Raw genomic sequence first — 19,654 nt, forward strand, 5'->3', positions numbered from 1 at the left:
ACAAAGAAATCGCCCAGAAAGACCAAAGTCCTACTGGACGGACAGGCAAGCGAAACGTCAGCCTCAGTAAGTATCTACCTACACTTAAATATCTGCTTTGACATCAGAGGTTCTGTGCATTGGGGAAACTGCCTGTCGTTTGATTTGTTTTAGGGAAGTTCCTCTTTTTAACATCATTTTTAAATGCTATATAAACAGATCAGGAGGACTGCCTAAATGTCACGAGATAGATTAGGATTGTAGACACGTGTGGTTCTGCAGAGCTAGTTTTAACTTTAATGCATTTATCTGCTGCCAGTGAATTTTGCCAATTTTACAGATAGGAATTAAACATCCTGTCAAATCCAGGTAAAAAGCAAGAACCACATAAATGCTGTAAATAAACATTTAAAAAATTGATGTAGAATGTTTGAATGTAGGCTTCTTTTTAATTTTTTAATTTTTTAACTTTATGGCTAAAGAGGATATAAATAGTATTTTGTTGGAAGAAAAAATAATCATGTGGCCATGTGCTGATCATTTGGGTACTTTAAGTCACAAGTCTCTTATAAACTGCTTGCTTTACTATTGGAAGCATGAGAGAGAGAGAGAGCGAGAGAGGGAGGGGGGAGAGAACAGGGGAGGGGGTTTCACAGGCCAGTGTCACAGATGCCTCCCACTGCTGCCATTATAACACATCCATCCAAAAATAACACTCCAGATACACTAAAGTTGTAAGAGTACACGTCTGTCAAATGAATTGATTTTTCCCGGCTCCGTATCAGAAAACCAGAGAAATGTGACAGAGAAACTCCAAATAGCAAAAGAAATGAGGCAGTGCTGACATCAGATGAGCACAATTACCCCTCACAAGCTCATTTATGTAATCCAATGTTATGAGTAATTTAACTTTTTTGTTTTATCATCGTCTGTATAAAGATTCTGTTTTGAATTCGTCAAAACTCCTCCGTTGTTCAGAGATGTACAATTCTGGTCCCTCGGTGCTCGATTTAATGTCTCTTTCTTTTAACTTACCTGAATCTATTTCATGATGAACGTTTACAGAAAGTCTAATAATCAGCTACTCTTTACAACCACATTTTGAGGCAGTGACAAGTCACAGACAAAATGTTTTATCTCTCCAAGATCAAGACACAACATCTATGCAGTTTACTACCCCCATAAAATAAAGAAACTGAATTGAAAGATTAAATAACAGTATCTATAGGAGAGCATTCAAAGAAGGACTCTTTATATATATATATATACGTATCGGTTGTGTAAATCAGTTCGAAATGATTCAAGAGCTTGAGAAATCTGATTATTACAAACACAGGATCAGTCACTTTTCTGTCCATCCTAACTTTTCAACCAACACAGTCAGTAGTATCTTTTAGTCATATTTAAAAAAAACAACAACAAAAAACAGTTGGGGCTGGAATTAAGTAAATGTTATGTCCTGGACCAACATGTGCTCAGATACAAATTTAGAATTAAAATTCTAATAAATTAGCAAAAGCTTTACATCTTATGTAAGTTATATATACATGCATTAACACATTGGTACATATAGATTTGTATACATACATATATAAATAAACACATACATAACAAATGTCATGTATATGTGGATAATATTTGCAAAACTCAAACATTAAATCTGTATAAAACAGAGAGGTGAGTCTATTATTTTTGCAAAACAAACATCCAAGTGACACAATACTTTGGCACTGTGGTTGTTGGTCATCGGCCAGGAATGACCCGTCCACATGTCACCTGCAGCCAAAGCCTTGTTGAGCTCTTTGTAATCTTCACGCCATCAATCACAGACATTGTTAAACTCTGCCATCATTGAACACAGCAGCGAACAATTCAGTTCAGAAGTCCGAGCATCTGTGACTTAACTCACGTACTCCAGGTGACCTTTCCACAGCCGCCGTCACCAAAACAACCGTAAACATTTAGGCAGTCGGAGGGGAGGCGCGTGAAGCACAAATCCGCCCCGTCTCCAGAGCAGTAATTGACAGTACGTGGCGTCTCACAAAGGGACCCGCTTGTCCAAGGTGATGGCCTCACAAATCACACGAGGCAGTTTAGTCTCATGTCTGAAGATCATCCAAATGTTGTCGCCTGATTTACAGTTTATGTGTTTGTCAGCAGATATTAGGACATATTCGCCCTGACTCTTTTGTCTGACCTTGGCACCTGACAGCTGACCTCTTATCTAACTTGTCTTGTTTCTTTTTTGGCCTCCTGACTCACTGGCAGCAGTTGAACCTGCTTTAATTATAGCCACCACAGCATTCCTATCTGACAGAATAGGGAGAGACAGATAGAGGGGCCACGGGAGGACGAGTGTGAACCGTACAGAAGAATATACAAAAATAGAGGAAGATTTAAGATCGTGAAAGCGTGAGAGAGCGAAGCCTGTTGTGTGACTTCACTTAACTGGGATGAGGATGCAAGTCATCTTCTTATTACGTAACTGTAACTTGCTTATAAATTCCCTGCCGTGTGTTGACATTTGTGTCTCTCTTCTCCTAAGGCTAAGACGGAAAACAGCCATGGGTCAGAAGCTGGACAAAGCCTCAGAAAAAGACAAGGAGTCCATCGATGTTTCCGAGAGAACAGAACAGACTGAGGACATCCAGCGGTCAGAGGTATCAAATCAAGATGGGAGCAAAGATCAGGATGAAGGCAGCTTAATCTGCCAGAGAAACGATGGAATTAGTGGGATTGGCGTCAGAAGCCCGGCCACTGAGCACACTGGGGAGCTCACTGTCACTTCTGCACGTACAGACCCCCAAACTGGGCGACCAATCAGGCCTCAGCGTCAGCACGAGCACCCTGTGAACGCCAGGGTCGGGTGTGTGGGTGGAGACACAACGGCTGCCACTCCGACTGTGGAGGAGTCAAAAAGTGTCCAGAGTTCAAAGGAGTCAAGACAAATTTCAGACTTAAAACAAGGCTCTGAAAACAAGGCTGTGGCCTGCGCTGGGACTACAGCCATGGAGGACTGGGCAAATGAGACGATATCAGGAAATGGTCACAGAAAGTTCGGTCATGAGACTCAAAACAAGGATCATACAGCCTCATGGAATCCCACAAACGAGGAGGACTTTGTAGTACTGGAAAAGGATGAGGCTTGGATGTCACCTGACATGGAAAATAATGTTGATTTAAGTCCAGAGAGACCAAAGAAAAAACCTCAAGTATCCATTAGAAGAGTTGCTGGAGATTCAGGTGATTGCAATGATGACGATCAGTCAGAAAACTCAGGGAGTAGTCCTCATGAGACAGGCAACGCGGAGCGTGGCAGACAGTCTGACACATTTTCAGCCGACGCACGTGTTAAGAGTTCACTCGCAGCCAATATTGGGAGGGAAATGGCTCAAGTGACAGGCAGCAGGTGTCAGCTAAAAGGAGGTCGTCCCAAAGAAGCTGCCCACAGAGAGACAACTGGTCCAGGAAATGGAGAGCGGGAGCAACGCTTCAGTGACCAAAGCACCGGGCACGTCAAACGGGAGCAGCAGTCGGGATTAAACAAAACTAGAAGTCAGGATAAGGAAAGCCACCGGTCAGGGATCACGACACAGGAGACTCAAGGAGCGGATCAGCTTCGACAGAACAAGCTCCCCACTGCTATCTCTAAGAGGGTTAGAGCGGAGGTCAAAGACACTACCGAGAGAGATGACAGCCAAGTGTTCGCTGACGCTGCCAACCCTGACCCACTCGAGGGCCTAACCACCCGATCTGTGATAGCACAGCTGCAAGACAATCCCTCGTTTTCATTGGAACAATGTGATTTGATCCCTTGCCCTCCATTGCCAGAGAACGAAGACTGTCGCAGAAAGAAACAGATTGCAAGCTTGAAGAGGGAAAGTGAGCTCGTGTGCTTTTCTGCCGTCATCACGGCTCCACCTTTAACACACCTGTTATCTCGAAAAGACGAAACAATGGCTACACAAGTGGACTCAAATGTGGTGGACTCAAAAATGAGACCGGACGCCACACCTGGTTCCCGCAGTTCTCCAGGCGAGTCCGTGCCAACAGAGAAGCCCAGAGTCAAAGGCCCACCTCCACCTGTGCCCAAAAAACCTAAAAACCCTTTTATAAAGCTCAAAACCACACAGCTGATGTCTACTGATGTGCAGAGAAGAAGCAAAAATCATGCACGTTCGGAGGAAAAGGCCAAGAGGAGACACACCTTTCATTTTAACAAAGACGTTCTGGGGAACAGTCCCATTAACCAGGACATGTGCCAGCTGTGGGACGAGAGAGGTACCTACTTCCTGCCGACTAAAGACCGCCGGCTGTCAATGGAGCTTTGCCCTTGGGACCATCGTTCAGCTGAGTACCTGGACGACCAGTATGGAAATATGATTGACTATGATTATTGTATGCGGATGGAGAAACTGTCCCCGGATGAAGACCCAGAACACTTGGACATGTTACAGAGACGAGTATTCCTGGAGAGACGATCTAGATTTAAATGTTCACCTCCTCCCGCTGCAACAAAGCCCCCGAATTCTGTTTCCTCCGCAGAGCCTCCTCACAAACCGGAATTCACATCAGACAATGAAATCCAACAACAAGCTTGTTCCGAGAGAAGAGAAGAGAGAGTCTGTACGCAAGTCTGCAACGACAGATCTAAAAACTATAAAGACACATCTAATCTAAGCAGCTCCGAGGTGGACTCATATAAGCCGGTGGCTTTGATTATCAAAGAAGCGAACCAAAAGCAGACACATAAGAGCCGCGTCAACCCTGAAGGGCCCAAAGCGCCGGCCCGAGTGGCCGAGCAGAGTCCAAGTGTGAAAGTGTCCCAAATGAAAGACACTTTTGACGTTGCAAAGAAACCCAAAGAGAGACCGGCAGAAGTACAACAGCCTCCAAAAAAAGGTGAGTGTTTTGTGCTTAAAGATATCAATTTAGAATTTATTTACATTTTTTTTTTTTTTTTACACTTTTCAGAACAGGCATGCATGGGGAATGTGTGTATTGCATGAGGGTGAGTTTGCTTTTATTAAAATGTAGAAATCACGATATTTATATATTTGCTTACTCAACAAACTAGAAATAGAATTCAAAGCCTTTAAAATGTGTTTAGCTGAAATACAGAAAAGATTTTATATGATGAGTTGTGACTAAGCATAACAATATAAATCCATGGGGGTCACTTGTCATGACAAACCGTTTAAAGAGTATCTTAGCCATGTCAGTTCAGGTGGCTGAACAAGTTCAATTGTTAGAATAACCCAAATTCTACCTACAAAGAACCATTCATCCATTTCCTATGCTGCTTTGTTCAACTTAACGCCATGTGGAATTGGAACAGTTCCCAGCATGCATTAGGCGGCAGGGCACCAGTACAGCAGACACACACACGCACACACACACACACACACACACACACACACACACACACACACACACACACACCTTGTCATTCACACATATGGTACAAGTTTGAGACGTCAATATAACCTTATTCAGATGTCATTGAAAATCTATGCACACACAGGGAGAACATGCAAACACCGACGATTTCCCAAGCCTTGAACTGAATACGTGCTCACTGAGTTGGAGGCACTGTATTTATCAAGTGTTTCTGAAGAGGTGTAGTGTAGTTTTCCTTATATTGACACTAAGAACAACAAAACAAAAAGCTATTTTCACACCAAAATGCAAATGGGAACCAAACAACTGTCACAGTAGCTATAAAACATAGTCTTAGCTTTTTTTTTTTTTTTTTAATCCAGCTCGACTACAAGTCTTGAATTGGATGCTAATTGACTCTAATTGAGTGATAATGTGAGTGTGATTTGTTACCTTTATAATCCTTACGTATTGTTGGAAAGTGTCTATGGTGGGAATGGCATTGGGGCAGGAATAACCACACAACACTGAGAGCTGTGCCAGAGAGATGGTGAACAATGGAAATTCTAGTGAAGTATTGTTAACAAAGCCACACTCTGAGGTTACGTTTGTTACGACACGGATGCTGAAAGCTAAAGAAATCGTGCATCCTTAAAAGAATCAGGCACTGGTAACGTCAGTCTCCAGACAAAGCAGTTTAGCACAAACCTAAGAAACCAAACCAAACCCATTGACTTGTTTTTCAACAGGAGGTATTAATAAATAGCAGGGGTTTTTTTCTTCACTTGTTGAGGTTTTATTTAAAAATAATAGATCAAATTAAATAAATTGGTCCATAATTTCATTGTAAGTCTTTGCACTAAGATAAGAGGAAACTTTTGGAGTTCTTGCTACTTATGAATAATTGTGCCTTCATTTTATTTTTTATTTTGCTCTCCAGATCAAATTGAGTTGGGAGTGGGCCCCGGGAGTGGAAATGATTCAATACAAATACTGCTGTTGCAGTAATTAAGTAGTATTTTTGGTAGGTGTACTCTCACGAGTATGGAAATCACGTATAGAATATTTGCATTGTTGAGCATTATGAAGTCCAAATTACACAGTGTCATCTTTTTCACCACTATAAAAGTTAAAATGCATTGCTTAGTATGCCCACAATATGAAAAATATTAAAACTTTAAACTCTTCAAAAAGATTTTGGCATGTTGCGTTATTATTTTCATTGAGAAAATCTATGACATAGTTTATAACTACACTGGTTCATATCTCTTTTGTTTTTAACTTTTGTTTTTCCTAACAAATATTATTTGATGATCGACGTTATAATGAGTGACTGTGTCACTGTATTTGCTGTTCGGGCTGGAACGCGGAACCCTTGCGCTGTTGTGTGTGTTGCACCCCGAAACTGTTATGTGGGGAGCAGATACAAGTGAACTGCTGTGCGCTGAGCTGAATTAAAGTATGAATGTTACTAAACGTTATCCCCAACGTTACCGAGTGTGAGTTCATCCTTGCTCCGATGTTATAACAATCGATGATGCACCTAAAATTTGTCAAATATCTGTTTTAACATCATAACTGGTAGCTTCAAAGTAACCAGTACTTTTTGAGTTGAGAAACTTTGTATTAACTATAATGGAAATAGTTTACTAATCCAAGGTGGAAATTGCTCATAGCTTTGTTGAACACATAGTGGGGCTGTTCATTGTTTTTTGACTGGGCAGATTGGGATGGGAGAGAAGGGGGAGGGACCCTCACACAAAAATATGGTATTTGCTTCCAAATGCACTTTTATTTTGTCATCTGAATAATCTGAACTAATCTTTATATAGCATAAATAAGGGAAGATAAGGAGCAGGAAAAAAAGCGAGATGCCCTGTTTGCCCCCCCCCCTTCTCCATTCACAGCTTTTGGTGTTGAGAAAGAAAAAAGAAAAACAAACGCGGTTTCTGCGTATTGCGCATGCGCCGCGGTCGCCAGTCAACGTTAACGCGATGAGGAGGACAGGACGAGACCGCTGCTAAAAAAAAAAAAGTCCGGCGCAGGTGAGGAGCGGTGAAGAGGGTGGGGAGATGCTCTGCATGTCCGTCCTGGAACACCAGCACGCCTTTAAACCCTGCCAGTGAAGAAAGAGGGGCGAACAAGCACACCGCGGCGGGGTTTTTCTCTGGAGGAGACCGGGGGAGAGACTCGAGCACCGTCCTGCAGGATAAGGGCGCGCCTGAACCACCACATTCATGTGTTGTGATTGATCCCCCCTCTCCCTCCCTCCCTCCTCTGAGCTCGTGCAAACCAAAATCTTGCATAGATTTAGGAGGTAAGAACGAACTGGAGAGAGTCTCGTGCGTTTTACGGGGATGTGCAGCATCCGTTCGGATGGATGGATGGATGGTTGCATGGATGGATGGATGGAGGAGGTTTTTTTGAGAATGAGAGCAGCCCAAATAAAATGGGTGGAAATATCTGCACTTGCGTCAGCTGGCGGTTGGCTAATGGTTAGCTGCTAGTTTTGAGACTGATGCAAAACACGTTAGAACCAATCCGTGATGATAACGTTTTTTTTTGTTTTTTTTAATTCAGCAGCTCGCGTCTCCGGTGGAGACTGGATCAGCCCCCGGCCGGCTGCACACACACATACACACACAGCTGCCCTTGCTCTCTAACCTCCTCCAACATCTGATTATGTTGGGTTTTTTTTACCCTTCCATGAATCGTCTTGAACAAACTTAGATATAAGGATTTATTTTATTTTTTTATATATATATATATATATATTTTAGCATGGTTCACATCTGGCTACTCCGCACAACACCTCCTCTCCTCCAGTAACCGTTAGCACGCAGGGCTAACCCCCCCCCCCCCCCAAAAAAAAAAGCTTTCCCACCCAGCCGTGATTTTTTATTTTTTTTTTAAATCCCTGTTGGTGGGGTGGTAACACGTGATTTTTTTTTTTTCAAGTGGGCTTTTGTATTTTCCCGGTTCGGTGTGCGGATGTTTGACGAAGAGGAGGAGATCGACTCGGGCTTTGTGTTAAATGCTAACGTTAGCCTTGAACTATTGTTTCCCGTTAGCAGCCCCGGTCCAATGGAGTCTGATGCTTTTTACCCCCCCCCCCCGTTAGAATCTGCACCGGCCGGGTAAAATAACAGACTGGGACCGAGCACGGGTGGCTGTGGCTGCATGCTTGGTGGCATTGCACACACCCTTTTTTTTTTTTTAGTCCCACACTCCTGCAGAGCTGCATTGTGTTGACATGACAGATGAGATGCTCTCCCAGCATCAGTGTGTGTACCTGCTCCCATCATGCTGATGAAGATGAGGAGGGTGATGATGATGATGCTGATGCTGATGATGCTCAGCACTATGTCTGTTATGGCATCAGTGAGAGGATGCAGGGTTTTGATGAAGCAGCTCCTCCTCATCACTATGAATATGTGGAGGTAGTTTTTGCTGGTGGATGGAGCACCGGCATTGGCTGAGGGAACACGCTGTTCTGTGCTCGGTTTACGCTGTTCACTGTCCTCCTGCAGCCCTGCAGCAACGTATTCTGTGTTTACAGCTCTGGCGAATTGTCTCGGGCAAGAATTTGACTTAAGAAGGGTCATGTCTGGTAGACCATCTTGGGAAGGTTTATTCTTCTCATGGTATCGCGTGATCAAATTAAAGAGATTTTTCAGGTTAGTCTCTATCTACAATATTTTATTGTGGACTGTCATCTTAAACCAAGTAGGCTTTTCTTTTCTTTTTTTTGTTACATCCATTCATTTAAAAATAGGGTCTTATGTTCCAACCCCAACATTCAAACTTCCATGCTTCATTTCTAAGTTGTATTTTCAGTTTTAAATCTTAACCTTATCCAGTAGACAATTATCACAGTTATATTTTTGGTATGATGTTCATTTGATCATTTTAGTAATTTTTTTTGCCTAATTTTATATTTAAAATGTATTTGAATGAAAACAGTTTGAAAACTGGTGTTTTTGTATTTCATCTCAAACAATAAAAGCAAGAAATCACCCTGGGAAAAGGCATTCCCTTAACTTTTTTAGTGCTTTCTCTCAATTTACACTTGCGTAATATCTCATAATGTGAGTTACATAGTTAGCATGAGCGATAGCATGCGTGGAGTTAAAACTACCCGAAAAAAGCAACCACAAAACATGTTTTTTGGGGGGGGGGATTTAAATGATCATTGATTAAGAACATGATTTTTAATCAAAATTATGTCTTGACTGTGCTACAGCTGCAGGCTTTGTTCCATTTCTGTACAAAACAGTAAAATCAAGGTTTCTGAGGTAATATTTTAGAAAGTTCCTGTGTTACATCCAAAGAGGTCAGTGATTCAGCTTTTCCAGTTTTTTTAGTTTTTTTTTCTTAACATCCGTGCCTGGATGTGTAGAAGCAGGTGGCTTGGTGTGAAGATAGTCGTGTGGATAATTGGAGAGAAAACTGCAGCTTGTGTAACGGCTCAGTGTGTCGCTTCAGACTGGCAGCTTAATGATTGCTCCGAGGCATTATATTTTCCAGATAATTACCCCAAAACTGCTTGTCACTAAAATAGTGGCAAAAAAAAAAAAGTGCTGAAGACAGTTTGTTGGGGGAAAAGCAGTAGATGGAGTCAAGAGGAGACACATTTTCATTGATTTTCTTATTTTACCTCCAAAGTGAAAATGACCCAAGTTGCCAAAAATGGTCTTGAAACAGGAACTTTATTCTGTCAGATCCTCTGAGCTATTTATTGTTATGGATCGACAAGCGAAAGCTTTTCCCAAGTCTCAGAGTAGCAACGGGCCATCTGTGGTGTGCTCACAGGAAGTGATGCAGCAGTAAAAATACATCCCGGGCGATGACAGCTCTGACACTACAGGCCTGCATCCTAATCGATAGATCCGAAAATACAGCGCTATTTTCACAAGCTGGATTGTTTGAATACATCTTAAAAATAACCCATGCATGCTTTGCCCCATGTTCATTCTTGCAGCCATTTTTTAAACACTTTAAATCGTACCTAAAGGAGGCAAAAAGTGTTTATCTAAGTACCTCCTTCACATCAAATAGTTAAAAAAAAAAAAATAAATGATAGAAACTGCACAGAGATAAGGAGGTAAGTTTCTCTGCAGTTCACGTTTGCCAGCAGGTAGAGCTGACGTCTTCGCCGTGCGGCTCTGAGTCAGGCACAGTTAATAAACATAATGTCAAATGAGGCGGACTGCGCTGGCAGAGGAAGTCAAATTTATCTCAGTCTTTCCTCTCCACGCTTCAGAGAGGCTTTTCCTGCACAGTTCTTTGAACCGAGGAGCCACTTTTTGCCCCAATTTTTTATTTTTTTTTTCCCATTCAGTTAAGCGTCTGACCTGCTTCGTTCTCGTTTCTTTCTCCTCAGATATGTTGCGGCGAGTTGTGCGACAGAGCAAGTTCCGCCACGTGTTCGGCCAAGCCGTGAGGAACGACCAGTGTTACGATGACATCCGCGTGTCGAGGGTCACGTGGGACAGCTCCTTCTGCGCTGTCAACCCAAAGTTCGTTGCCATCATCATCGAGGCGAGCGGCGGAGGAGCCTTCCTCGTGCTTCCTCTACAAAAGGTGAGGCGTTTGAATGACGGCCTTCCTGGAGATTTTTAGCGCCGCTACGTTAAAAATAAGATTTACACGTACTTTTTTTTAATTATTAATATTATCCTCCTACGATGTGTGACTTAGTCAGAACTCATCATATCATATTCAACTAATAGATTCACAGTTCATAATAATATCCAAATGCTAATTACCAATTGGAAGAGGACGTACTGTTAAGCTTCCAATGCTGGGGCGGTGTGTCGCTACTGAACAAAACAAAGGTGTGAAAGCTCGACTCAACTTTCATGACTATGTTTCATAGTTTACAACACAGACCAGCCACATGAGTCACAACATTTATTTATACTTTTTCAAAGGGCTGAATAAATAAAGTGGGACGGTTCTGAGAGACTGGGATTTCAATCAAACCCAGCGCTGTCAAAATCAATGATAAAAAGTCCCATGTTTATCCTACACAAGGTAAGTTTAAGTGCTTTCACGGCCACATCTTTTTAACAACTCCACATTAGCCATCGGTCGTTTTCTCTTTTGTTTTTTGAGCCGACAGTTTCGAGCGCTAAAGTAAGGTTCGAGTGAAAATGAGGTAAAAGTGTGCTCATAAGCTCAAACTACATACATTGAAGAAATGAAAGATGCCACCTTCAAAATAAAACCCAAGCAGTTGGATTGCATGCATCATGTCAATGCATTTTTTTTTGGAGATTCATAATTTTGACCTGAGGAGGCAGTAGGACATCTATACTGTATCTCCCATTAACGCTAATGTGGTCATCTGAGGTATAAATGTTAAAGTACGTCCTTCAATTCGATTTGATATGAAATGTTAACGATTGGAACAATTTGTAGTGAAGGTTTTCTGAATCTGAATGTGTTTTAGTGCCTTTCTTCACCGTCTTGCCTCTCGAGCAAGGGAGTGCGGACAGGGGAATAGCGGATTCCTAGTAAACCTTTCTATCTGAGGATGTAAATCGTATCCGGAGGCACATGAGTCGTAACCGAAGTCTGTTGTCGTTTCATAGCATCCTGAACATGCGGAGAATCGATTGTGTCGGTCCGCTCTCCAGCGCGCCCGCCGTGGTGACCCTGTCCTTCTGCTCCCCCGAGGCTCACATCTGCAGCAGAATCCATAGCGAATCAATACCAAATCTGCCCCGCAGTAAAGGCACCCACTGTGCAGGCGATCACGTTACGGCGGCCTCGTCCAACCAAAAGATGATCCTGACGTTTTTCTGAGGTCGTTCGTTTGCTCTCACTGCGCGACGTCCCCGTTTTGGAGAAAATCCAAAAACGAGAGCAGGCTGCTGGGATTGTTAGGTGGTGGCCACACGTGTAAAATGTGCTCACCGACGCGACAATGCGAATGCTTGGACGCCGAACAAATCTGCGTGCGTCTTGTCTCAGATCTGTGAATTCCAGAACTGTGGCACATTCAGGAAGTCTCACATATTCTGGAACTCACAAATGTGTGTCTCAGTGTTGAGGCAAACTTGTTTCCTCTTCCAGTCTGTGTGACTGTCCCTAACACATCAGTGTGTGCCTTTGGGGGGGGGGGGGGAACGTGGGATAAGACAATACCAAATATGGTCATTGCCCGATAAAGAGGTTAAAATAAAGCTTAAGATCTATGAAAGTTTGCATGAACTACTGTTACTTCTCTACATCAGTCAAGCTTTTTTTATTTGTGTGTTTTGTTCAATCATTGTGAGCTAGATTGTATGATATTATTATACATCAAACGCGTTCACGAGTGAGTGGGGGGGGGGGGGGGGGGGGGGGTGATAATTCTTGTGTTTTGAGGGTGGAACTCGATCAGGGACAATGGGCTGGTCGACTTAAAACCTTTCCGTTTGAAATGTGTGACCATATCTCATCATAGTTTTGGTTTCAAGCTCTAAAGGAGAAATTATTTTTGAATAAACAGGACGTCACTGATCACTCTCTTTACCCTCTTTGTCCTGCAGACTGGACGTATAGACAAGGTGTATCCTACAGTATGTGGCCACACTGGCCCCGTGTTGGACATTGACTGGTGTCCCCATAATGACCAAGTCATCGCGAGCGGCTCCGAGGATTGCACAGTCATGGTAAGGACACGGTTCTTCTTTACGGTATCACATTAACGTTGAGCTTGTTTTACTATTGTTTACTGTGGCTTGTGATTGATCCACCTCATGTGACGTGACGGTCAAAAAGTGGACAGCTCATACCAGATGTATTATATTTTCTGTTACGCAATAAGAATAATATGTAGGATTCATTGAATTTGATTCATTTGATCATACTCGTACATCTTGAGGGGAATGGTGACTGTAATGGTCGACAAAATGGAATTCTCTTTCGTTCCAAGAAATGATTGAATGTAATTAAATGTGATGGACTGACTATTAGTCTCCGGCTGTAGTTGTCAAGCTTCGGCTCCAGAACAAGGCAACCCTGTACAACATGAAGCAGTAGAGAAGATGAATGCATACATTTAACATGCGCAGGTGAATCGATTATTGTATGAAATAATAATATATATTGTATCATCTTGTTCAGAAACCTTCTATTAAATTTTCCTTATCCACTTCATGAATGACAAAATGTCTTTCAACGCATAAGATCAACTCCAGTCGATCTGATTCCATTTGCTTTACGCTCCCTCCCACCTGGACAAATGAGAATATGCAGATGTGTTTCGGACAGTTTTGGGATGAACATCCTCAAACTTTTGTGAAAACTTGTGAAAAGCGGCTCTGAAAATTGCAGATCTCCCAAAATGTGTTATTTACTCCTGGGATTAGGGAAACCGCCTGCGCTCTGCTGTGAAAAGCCACAGACTGGATGAGATCTTGGGTAAAGTAGAGCACAAGGCTCTGGATAGGAAAGATCCTCACACCGCAGACCAATATTTATTTACGCTCTCGACTGTCACTACCCGTTGGAACACTAACTGGGTGGTAACGGAACACTGCAGCACAGAGCTGAGCACATACTCACCAGCGCTCGGGCACAAAGAAAGAAGTGCAAACCTCTTCAATATTTCAATAACAAATTCAATAATCCGGCTTTAGAAAAAATCCATGTCCAATTCAACTTTATTCATATAGCATCACATACAGCACAGTCATTTCGTGGTGCTTTTAACAGAGAGAAACAAACGTTAAAACATAAAAAAATTCATATCCCTCTGTCATATGAACATTTCGGTGACGCGTCCAAACTTCACTTCTTCACTATTTAGTTGGACTTTACAGACCAAGTTAAGGGAGCAGCCTGGACTGATGTGGCCCCACAGATGAGCGGTCAATTTAAACGTTCGCGCTCTCTCCACCCCATCTATCCCAGGTCTGGCAGATCCCGGAGAACGGACTGGAAACGGCGCTGTCGGAGCCCGTGGTGGTGTTAGAGGGCCACTCTAAAAGGGTCGGCATCGTGTCTTGGCACCCCACCGCTCGCAACGTTCTTCTCAGTGCAGGTAACCTTTTGGCCTGAGTCCTCTGCTCCCGCCCTTCAACGGCAATAAGCCGGCGGCCAGCCGCTTTGTCCGCTGCGCACGGCGGCACGCCATAGCTGAGCGCTTAGCTCAACGCCCTCGCCGTGGTGTGATGTGAGCCGCTCAAAATAAACCGAGACAAAAGAGGCGTGTGCACTCGAACTGTTGCGTGTCCATTTTAGGGTGCGACAACCAGATCGTCATCTGGAATGTGGGCACGGGGCAGGCCATGATCAACCTGGAGGACATGCACCCTGATGTTATCTTTAGTGTCAGCTGGAGCCGCAATGGCAGCCTGCTCTGCACCGCCTGCAAGGACAAGAAGGTCCGCGTCATTGACCCCCGTAAAAAGAAGATCGTGACGGTATGTGGAAGCCCCCCCACCCAACCCCACCCCCAGCTGATCTCCATCGCGATCTATCTGACGAGCTGTGTCTGTTTATAGGAGAAGGACAAAGCACACGAGGGAGCTCGGCCGATGAGGGCGATCTTTTTAGCAGATGGAAACATTTTCACCACAGGATTCAGCCGCATGAGCGAGCGCCAGCTCGCTCTATGGAAATCTGTAAGTGTCTGCCGTCGAGTCAGCTCCGCTCTTCTCCACAAGACACTGACGCGACGCACGCGGTTCTAATCATTGTGATCACGAAGAGCACGGTTCACATTTTCCGCACGCAAGGAGTTTCTTCTGTCTGCTCACACTGCCGCTGCAACATGTGCACTCCCGCTAAATCAAAGTTGATCGTTAACACAGACTTCACTTTCCCAGATCTGTTGGAAGGCAAGAGATTCAAACTTGCACAGCTCACCTCTGACCCATAACTTGACTTCATATTAATTTGCTGACTTTTAATTAAGTTTGTCCCATCAAAACCATTAAAATTAAACAAAATGGCAATTGACATCATAAAAAAAAAAACAGTTTTATAAAAGGCCTGTTATATCTAAAAAGAAAAAGTAGTGTTTTTTTTTTGTCATAGAAGAACATAGATGTTACTTAATACTGAAATAAAGGTGTTTTTTTCTGTACGACACGTCGCCCTCCAGTAAAATAACGCAGCCAGCAGTGGGCTCCAGCTCATTTGAGTTCTTTCTTGCTCATTGTGATGCCAGATCTTAGAGGGTTTTTTTTTTCTTGAATTAAAAACGATTTCAAATGAATGTTTCGTTTGTTTCCAGAACAACATGGACGAGCCAATTTGTGTGCAAGAGATGGACAGCAGCAACGGTGTCCTGCTGCCCTTCTACGACCCAGACACCAATATAGTCTACCTGTGTGGAAAAGTAAGCGATCTTACAGTGTTGGCAGTGGGAGGAGCTGGCATGTGTACAATCCTCAGAACTGTTTATGAGATCTAGAAATATTGAAAATCACCGCAAAGTAGAGATCTTAAGCTCTTGAGCACTGAACACACACACAAAAAAAACGTTGAAAGTTCACCATGATGTGATTTTTGGCTTCCGACCTGCAGGGTGACAGCAGCATTCGGTACTTTGAGATCACTGACGAGGCCCCGTTTGTTCACTACCTCAACACCTTTTCCACCAAGGAGCCCCAGAGGGGCATGGGATACATGCCCAAACGAGGTCTGGATGTCAACAAATGTGAAATCGCAAGGTATTCTGCCATTCTTTTTTTTTTTTCTTCTTCTTCTTCTTCTTCTAAATCATTTCACTGAGTTCTTCGGCGTAGCTAAATATATACCACTTCCACTGCACCGAAGAAAGCGGCAAAAGATTTTTCATTCATGATTCATCAGTGAATCATGGGACCAGTTCAGTTTCGAGACATCGTTTTAGGTTTGAAAACATCTAAAAATCCAATAATATAACTGGTCATGAAAAAGTTTTTAAAGACTAATAAACTAATAAACAAGGCAAACTATTATATTTAAATGTACGCTTTATTTTGATTCACAATTTGGACGGATTTTCCCATGTTTAATGAATTAATGTTAGAAACATTTTTCACAAATGTTCAGGAAAGTTGGTGCAGTACAAATCAATTTAATGCTGGTGACATTTTCAGGTAATGGGATTTGTTTGGAATATGACGATTAAAAAAAACTTTACAATTCTGAGTTGAAGGCTTGTTTTAAAGGGGTACGTGTTTGATCGCAGTGTTGAGTTACTTCAGTGGCAGTTTGTTTTCGTTTCAGCTCCTTTTCTCCCTCGGTTTGGTTGGATTAAATATGAATTTCACATGTTTTATTTTTTTTTTCATTCTAAGTTTTGCACTCGTTTCATAGTTTTATAGACTTTCAAATGACTTGCCCCCACATACCACTAGAGGGAGCAGTAACACAGTTTGCGATTCATGGATGTAAACTATATTATATTATTCTTAAGCAGCCAAGATCTTCAAATAACTCAGTGCACCATCTTGTGGCACAAACCTGTACTACAAGATGAAACAGGCTTGAACGCTTGGAAGATGTAAGAAGATTTGCGTATGATGGTAATCTGATGTGACGGTCATGCTTGTTTGTTATTCTCATTATTCATATAATTTATCATCCCTGTAGGTTTTACAAATTACATGAGAGAAAATGTGAACCAATCATCATGACAGTCCCCCGCAAGGTAAGGCCAATCCGATCACCAGCATGCCGCTTTGTCGCCGCCGTCCCGTTTTCTCACTGACCCCCTCCCCCTCGGTGCTCCGCCCCAGTCGGATCTGTTCCAGGACGACCTGTACCCCGACACAGCCGGGCCCGATCCCGCCCTGGAGGCGGAGGAATGGTTCGCCGGCAAGAACGGCGGCCCCATCCTGATCTCGCTCAAAGACGGATACGTCTCCGCGAAGAGCCGCGACCTGAAGGTGGTCAAGACGAACGTCCTGGAGAACAAGCCTGTCACAAAAGCAGAGAACATCCCCACTGTCCAGAAGCACGCTCCTCCACAGCCTTCAGTTGTGAGTAATTTTCGCCTAAATGCCGAATGGAAACAAAAGTTCACTTTTCATAACCCGAACGCTATTTTTCTAACATTTGGACGCCGCTCACCGTAATTATTATGGCTGGAACAATTTAGAAAAGTCATGAATCCACACATAGTTGCTTATTTCGGGGTCACAATACAGTTCATAGCAACAGAGCGCTGCCGCGTATACAACCAGGACGAACGGCAAAAGTTTGCTTACAGGCCGTCTTGTCTTTGTTTTGGAGCAGAAAATAGAGGACAAACTGGAGGAGGTGCTGCGAGAGTTCAAGTCACTCAGGGACCGCGTCATCCTTCAGGACCGTCGCATTGCCAGACTGGAAGAGCAGGTCGCCAAGGTCGCCATGTGAGACGCGGACCGGCTCGCCGTTTTCAGGAGAGGCTATCGACTGGGAACGGGGATCGGCCACGGCCGAATGTCTCGAGATCCGGCTTCACGGAGAGCTTGGCGTCGTCCCCGCGACGAGGCCAAGCCAACATTCCAACATGAACTTTTATTTTTTTTTCCTCATCAAGCCTCCATTTTCACACTTCGCCCCGGCACACACAAGAGAAAAGGAAAAACTCTCAGCCCATGTTCACCTTTGAAGAAAAGACATTTTTTTGTTGGAGGGGGGGGAAAAAAAGTCTTAAATCTGTTTTATTTTTTGTTTGTTTTGCTTTCAGATTGTGGTAAAAAAAAAAAAAATTCTTATGTGAAGTTTGTACTTACTACTCAAAAACTGTATGTAGCATCAGTATTTCCATTGTTCTTTTTTTTTTTTTTTTTGTGTTGCCAAATATGACTCGTGTGCGGTTTCATGCACTGCTTTTACATTTACAATTTGTTTTTGTTTTCTCCTGTTGTACATTCCAGTTACAACCTGGTAGAACAATATATATAGTCAAAGCTGGATTTTATTTTAATTTTTTTTAATAATAGCTGTTGGAACTTTTAGCCCTGCCACCTGTTTTCTCATCGATATCCATCAGATTTATGAATGTGGAAGAATTCCTTTGGAAACATTTCGTTCCTCTTCTTCTGGGCTCGAGATTTAACGGTGGGTTTTAATTGGGAGGGGGAGGGGGGTGGAGGGTTGCATCTCTCTGGTGTAAATGTTGTGCAAAATGTAGTGGTGCCTCTTGTCACTGTTCGGGGTGGAACTGAGGCGCCGCCCTCTCCAGTGCATATTGGTGTTGGGAAGGGATCACTCACCCAGCTTGTGTTTCACTGAACCCCTGGCAACCAGTTCTGTGCACATAATAAAGATTTTCCACATGAAAACCCACCACTTTTCCTCATTTTTCTTGATTCTTTTGACACAAAAATATAGATTTTAAATCCTCCTATTAATTGTGTTTCTATTTTTTTTTTTAAACTAAAGTTGCGATTACTGTGAGTGATGCAACACGGCTGTGAGGAAAATCAGGCGTCAGCCTTGGCCAGAAACCAGTTTCATTGGACAGAAGTAGGTTTTTTTGGGGTTTTTTTTAATAAACCCCCTCCAACTAACAGACACTTCTTCCTTCATGCTATGAATACAGTCTCATCACTTCACCCATCATGGAGCTCTACAGACGGTTCTGTTCTCTCGCCCTTTCTAATGTCACCACAACTCCTGGCTTCTCGTAAATTCTACCTCCATTTATAGACAACAGTCCAACACAATATAAAATGTCAACAACAACAAAAAAAACAAAAGGCAGGATGTGAACCTTCAATTAGACTTGGAGCATTTTAGTTCTTCATCTTTTGTATTTTACAACCAAACCTCTGGAGTGAAAAAAAAACTATTCCCATTGATGAATCTACTCATTGTATCTGTTGTTGTCAGAGAATTTCTATGTTTTTGCCAAAACCACAAAACTATATTATAATGCAAATTGGCATTTGATATACAGAAGATGAGAATTCATAGTGGTTACCCGGAAACGATTTAGATTTTTGCCTCCAGAATAATGTCGAAACCAAATCTAGGATGTTTCATTAACAAATTATATATTGAGGTTATTTTTAAGTGCCGATGGACATTTTGTAAGATTTGGTAATTGCAATTCACAATAATAAAAAAATATATTCTTCTTTAATAGAGTATAACTGCCAGAATGTAGAGATGAATGCATTTTATATTAGTTTTATGCAAAGTCTTAGCTGTGCAGAATGAACATGTCCCCTATTAACTTGGTGGACGAGTTACAAGAAAGTTGAAATAGTTAATAAGCTCCCTGAAAGGATCTTGTCTATTGAGGAGTTGGATTTAAGATTTGGTGGACTACTGACGAATGTAGAAATGTACATCTTTTGTTTATATTTTCTTTAATGAA

General features: G+C 42.6%; 1 protein-coding gene across 3 annotated transcripts; it reads left to right on the forward strand.

The window, feature by feature from the left end:
* Positions 1-1,224: 1,224 nt before the first annotated feature.
* coro1cb (coronin, actin binding protein, 1Cb) lies at positions 1,225-18,539 on the forward strand. 3 transcript variants are annotated; one of them, XM_080509665.1, is made up of 11 exons: positions 1,225-4,881; positions 10,742-10,941; positions 12,897-13,019; positions 14,263-14,392; positions 14,593-14,774; positions 14,856-14,975; positions 15,590-15,694; positions 15,883-16,028; positions 16,936-16,993; positions 17,082-17,324; positions 17,581-18,539. In XM_080509665.1, the coding sequence occupies exons 1-11, from the start codon at positions 2,433-2,435 to the stop codon at positions 17,698-17,700; spliced, it is 3,876 nt and encodes a 1,291-aa protein (XP_080365791.1). In that variant the 5' UTR covers positions 1,225-2,432; the 3' UTR covers positions 17,701-18,539. The 3 variants fall into 3 exon arrangements, with proteins under 3 accessions (XP_080365791.1, XP_080365793.1, XP_080365792.1); XM_080509667.1 differs by lacking the exon at positions 1,225-4,881 and adding an exon at positions 7,320-7,403; XM_080509666.1 differs by lacking the exon at positions 1,225-4,881 and adding an exon at positions 7,554-7,675.
* Positions 18,540-19,654: the final 1,115 nt, after the last annotated feature.

The sequence above is a fragment of the Blennius ocellaris genome, assembly GCF_963422515.1.
Source record: "Blennius ocellaris genome assembly, chromosome: 15".
NCBI lineage: Eukaryota > Metazoa > Chordata > Actinopteri > Blenniiformes > Blenniidae > Blennius > Blennius ocellaris.

Excerpts from the sequence above, each read along its gene's own strand:
- coro1cb (XM_080509665.1), top strand. The coding sequence starts at position 2,433 with ATGAGGATGCAAGTCATCTTCTTATTACGTAACTGTAACTTGCTTATA. Across the intron at positions 10,942-12,896 it reads TCGTGCTTCCTCTACAAAAG|ACTGGACGTATAGACAAGGT; the intron begins GTGAGGCGTTTG and ends TTTGTCCTGCAG. Across the intron at positions 16,029-16,935 it reads AACAAATGTGAAATCGCAAG|GTTTTACAAATTACATGAGA; the intron begins GTATTCTGCCAT and ends TCATCCCTGTAG.